Source organism: Perca flavescens, chromosome 7 (genome assembly GCF_004354835.1).
Source record: "Perca flavescens isolate YP-PL-M2 chromosome 7, PFLA_1.0, whole genome shotgun sequence".
In the NCBI taxonomy this organism is placed as follows: Eukaryota; Metazoa; Chordata; class Actinopteri; order Perciformes; family Percidae; genus Perca; species Perca flavescens.
In genome coordinates, this window is record NC_041337.1 from 35,749,394 (window position 1) to 35,754,393 (window position 5,000).

At 47.7% G+C, this 5,000-nt stretch overlaps 1 protein-coding gene across 2 annotated transcripts in view; it reads right to left on the minus strand.

Moving 5' to 3' along the window:
- The window catches only part of cxxc1a (CXXC finger protein 1a), a 30,780-nt gene that overhangs the window by 12,583 nt on the left and 13,197 nt on the right, over positions 1 to 5,000 (minus strand). For both annotated transcript variants that reach the window (XM_028584061.1, XM_028584062.1), the window contains exons 8-9: positions 4,125 to 4,332; positions 1,922 to 2,032 (exon numbers count right to left, since the gene is read on the minus strand). In XM_028584061.1, coding sequence (XP_028439862.1) covers positions 1,922 to 2,032; positions 4,125 to 4,332 — 319 coding nt within the window. The remainder of the gene's footprint in view (positions 1 to 1,921; positions 2,033 to 4,124; positions 4,333 to 5,000) is intronic.

Sequence of the window (5,000 nt, forward strand, 5' to 3'; positions counted from 1 at the left end):
GCCTCGTGAGACCGTCCTGATCTGGCGAGCTCCAGTTCTCCACTCGCAGATCAGTCTGGCATCTTGAGGCAGAGAAAATTTGGAGCCGTTAGCCAAACGACCGGCCAATTAACATTGGTTTTGAGGTGGGTTAGGTGGTGATAGACAGATGGTTTATCCAATCAGCTAACCAGTATTTCCAGACAGCGGTAGCCCTAATTCTGTTAGCCGCTCGCTAATTCTTTTTTTCTCTTGGATCCTTCTTTTGGAATATGGTCCGGGAACCTGAAATGGTTCCTTTTATTCCTAAATTCTCGTTACACAAACGGCAAATCTACTTAACCGACATGTTGCTTGCATGCTGAGCTTACGAGCTATGCTTTGCCTGCAGCAGCAGGGGCTTGTGGTTGTATTTTCATACGCTTCGTGGATCTGATTGGTTGATTTGGCCCGTCTATCACCAACATAGGTGATAAACAGATGGTTTATCCAATCAGCTAACCAGTATTTCCGCCCCTTCCAAAACGTTCTCCAACAGAAAGTTCCCAGATGGATATGCCGAGCAAATGCGAAGCAACCCATCTGGCGGAGTCAGGTTAGCTTCCCCCTAGGTGTGTTAAACATCAGGCACCCATCACTGGCTCTGTTTGTACAATTAACTACGCAACAACTCCTTCGCATTTTGACTTACGCTGTGCCGCTACTAGCTAGCTACACAAAACACGTCTTCTTCCTGCATCCCGGTTGCAAAATTACGAATCCCACTATGGCCACGCCAACACCCGCCCTACGAAGCAGCTCGATTGGTTGGGCTTAGGCATTTCACCTCGAGTGGTTCAGGTTAGGGTTAGGGGATTGGTCAGGGGATAGGACCTGTACATGTAAGCATGGACGCCTGGCCAATAGTAGTGTGTGAACGCTATTGAAAGGCGGGTCTTGGCGTGGCCATAGTGGGATTCGTAATATCGCCCCCCGGTTGCGTGCGCAAGCAGTGATGACGTTGCAGAGAAACCCAAATAGATGTAAATATCTCCAAACTCCAAGTCTGGTATAGAGACTTGGCCAGCTTCAAAGCAATGAAAACATCAGCGGGTGCTGTGTGTGGATCACCAGTTCTGAGTGACTTATGGTCTAAATAGTTGATTGATTGTAGTATTGGAAATCTGAAAGGCTGCAATTTCCGTGACTTGCCCGCCAGGTATCCATGGTAATGACGTCACTGCAAAGTATGAATTCAACGTTTTGGTCATCTTTTTCAAAAATTTTGTTGCCCCCCAATTTTTTTCTGCACCTCTTGATGTTTTTGTGGATTTTTCCCCCCGCGTTTTTTAAGCTTTTGCGGACATTTTTGTCACTTATTTAAACGTTCTCTCATGATTTTGTTTTTGAATGGAGACAGACAGACAGACAGGGAGAGAGACGGAGACAGACAGACAGGGAGAGAGACAGACTGAATGAGAGACATGGTGACACAGAGACAGACAGATGGACAGGGAGAGAGAAGGACAGACAGACAGACAGACAGACAGAGACATGGTGACAGACATACACGGAGACAGACAGCAAGAGAGAGACACAGAGACAGACACACCGAAAGAAAGACCAACAGACAGAAAGAGAGAGACAGACAGATAGACAGAATGCAATAATTGCATAAAACATCCAAATTTAAAGAAAGTAGTGGGCTGATCATTTATTTTACTTGTGAAGAGCGTTGTGTGGAACAATTTGCGTTATTTTTCAGACAATTTGGTTGAAATATATTTTTTAAATGGGTCAAATTTGACCCGAGGTCAACAGGATGGTTAACCTTTAGGCCACCACTGCCCCACTGAACTGGGTCATTGTGTTTGGGGCCAAAAAGACCACAAACCAGAAGTCTTCATGGGCCTTAATCTTAACGAGGACAGGATGCGTCTGTGTGGAGGGAGGAGCCACTGACCTTAGCGTAGCATCTCTCCATGTGTCTCAGCGCCACCTTGGGGTTCACAGGGTGACTGCAGGACACACAGAAGATCTGAAGGTCTGTGTCCTCACCGTCACCTTCTGTCACCTGGAGGGAGAGACAGACAGATGGAGAGAGGGAGAGAGGGAGAGAGATAGATGGGAGAGAGAGACAGACAGATGGAGAGAGGGAGAGAGGGAGAGAGATAGATGGGAGAGAGAGACAGACAGATGGAGAGAGGGAGAGAGAGACAGACAGACAGACAGATGGAGAGAGGGAGAGAGACAGATGGGAGAGAGAGACAGACAGATGGAGAGACAGACAGACAGATGGAGAGAGAGAAAGAGAGAGAGACAGACAGATGGAGAAACAGATGGAGAGAGAGAGAGACAGACAGATGGAGAGAGAGACAGACAGAGAGAGAGAGACAGACAGATGGAGAGAGGGAGAGAGGGAGAGAGAGACAGACAGATGGAGAGAGGGAGAGAGAGAGAGACAGAGAGATGGAGAGAGACAGACAGGCGGACAGATGGAGAGAGGGAGAGAGACAGACAGATGGAGAGAGAGACAGACAGACAGACGGAGAGAGAGAAAGAGAGAGACAGACAGATGGAGAGACAGATGGAGAGAGAGAGAGACAGACAGATGGAGAGAGGGAGAGAGACAGACAGATGGAGAGAGAGACAGACAGACAGACGGAGAGAGAGAAAGAGAGAGAGACAGACAGATGGGAGAGACAGATGGAGAGAGAGAGAGACAGACAGATGGAGAGAGGGAGAGAGACAGACAGATGGAGAGAGAGAGACAGACAGAGAGAGAGAGAGAGACAGACAGATGGAGAGACAGACAGACAGATGAAGAGAGGGAGAGAGACAGACAGACAGATGGAGAGAGAGAGACAGAAAGAGAGAGAGATTATATTCCAATGATTTATTCCTCCACATGTAAAATTCAACCAGTGCCGCACTAACGCACTTATTTTGACTCCCAAAGTCTCTTTACATTTGGTAGTGTGTTTATACATGTCTCAGTGGTCAGTCCCTCGCGGGGACACTTTGTTGGACCGCTTACAGACGCACCATCTATTTTAACGTCCCCAGTGTTAGCATGGTTAGCATCGCTAAGCCTCTATCCTGACTGACAGGTCCTAAAGCATCCCCTGCTTTATCGTCTGTTTTAAAATAAATGGGAGCATCATTTACTAAATGAACATCATGCTGCGTTGAAGAAGACTTGGAACTAGAGACTGAGACCATAAACTCATTATGAAAATGTTTACTGAGGTAATAAATCAAGAGAGAAGTAAGCTCATTTTCTCACAGACTTCTATAGAAACAGCCGGTGGAGTCTCCCCCTGCTGGAAGTTAGAGAGAATGCAGCTTTGAGGAGCTTCAGCATCGGCTTCACTTCTCAGACCGTCTCACCCAGGGGGGGGGGTAAGCTTCGCTTCAGAACTGGAACCTCCTATGGCGCCATTTTGATGCTAACAAGCCATCACCTCCCGTTAGCATCCCATTGACTCCCATTCATTCTGACGTCACTTTGACAGAGAATAACTTTACATCTGAAGCGTTTAAAGACTCTATTTGTCCGTTGTTTATTTCTAAAGAAACACGACAATGTATAAAAGGCTCCATTACCTTGTAGCTCACGTTATGGCTCCGTAGCAGACGCTTTTATAAAAATAGGCTAACGATTGGGTCATAACCACGAGACTTACTGTCACACAGTAGAGGAATTACCGTATAGTACAGGAGAAGCTCACAGGCAGTTTGGACTTCCATTAGCTGTTTAGGTTTAATGACTAATGTTAACTAGCATGTTAGTGATCAGTAATTACTAATGTTAACTAGCATGTTAGTGATCAGTAATTACTAATGTTAACTAGCATGTTAGTGATCAGTAATTACTAATGTTAACTAGCATGTTAGTGATCAGTAATTAGCCTGTGTCTATGTTATCTCCTTACATATACCTACACTCTCCGTCTCTGTGAGATTGGGAATGATTGAGATTTCTCTCTCACAGCTACCAGAAGACTTCACACTTTCAGACGTCACATCTACGTCTTCAAGCTCAGTTGGAGGCTGCTCAGTAACACTCAGCCAGCACCGGGAAAGAGACTTCTGATATCCTCCACTGGTCTCAGACCAGAGACACGGGGTCTGCTGGTCCAGTTTAGCTATGTCAATGGTCTCACCTCCTCGTGGTGTTGGACCTGCTGCTGTTTGGCGTTGGCGATGATGCCTTCCAGCTCGTGGAAGCGTTTCTCCATCAGCGTGAGGCGGAGCCTCGCCGCCTGCTGCTCCTTCCTGATTCGCTCCAGCTGTCTCCGCCCCATCTCCTCGGCAACGCACGGACTCTGCTGCCACTGCTGGATCCTCTGAGGCAGGATCTCATAGATACGACTGATGGACAGACAGGCAGACATGGAGACAGGGAGAGATAGGAGAGAGACAGGGAGAAAGAGAGAGAGAGAGGAGAAAAGGAGAGAGACAGGGAGAAAGAGAGAGAGAGAGAGAAAGAGAAAAGGAGAGAGACAGGGAGAAAGGGAGAGAGACAGGGAGAAAGGGAGAGAGACAGGGAGAGAGGAGGGAGAGACAGGGAGACGGGGAGAAAGTGAGGGAGATGGGAAGAATTACAGAGAGACAGGGAGAATGGGAGGGGATGGGAAGAAAGAGAGAGACAGGGAGAAAGGGAGAGAGGCAGGGAGAAAGTGAGATAGGGAGAAAGGGAGAGAGACAGGAAGAATTACAGAGAGACAGGGAGAATGGGAGGGGATGGGAAGAAAGAGAGAGACAGGGAGAGAGGCAGGGAGAAAGTGAGACAGGGAGAAAGGCAGGAAGAATTACAGAGAGACGGGGAGAATGGGAGGGGATGGGAAGAAAGAGAGAGACAGGGAGAGAGGCAGGGAGAAAGTGAGACAGGAAGAAAGGGAGAGAGACAGGAAGAATTAAAGAGAGACAGGGACAAAGGGAGAGAGGCAGGGAGAAAGAGAGACAGGGAGAAAGGGAGAGAGGCAGGGAGAAAGTGAGACAGGGAGACAGGGAGAAAGGCAGGAAGAATTACAGAGAGA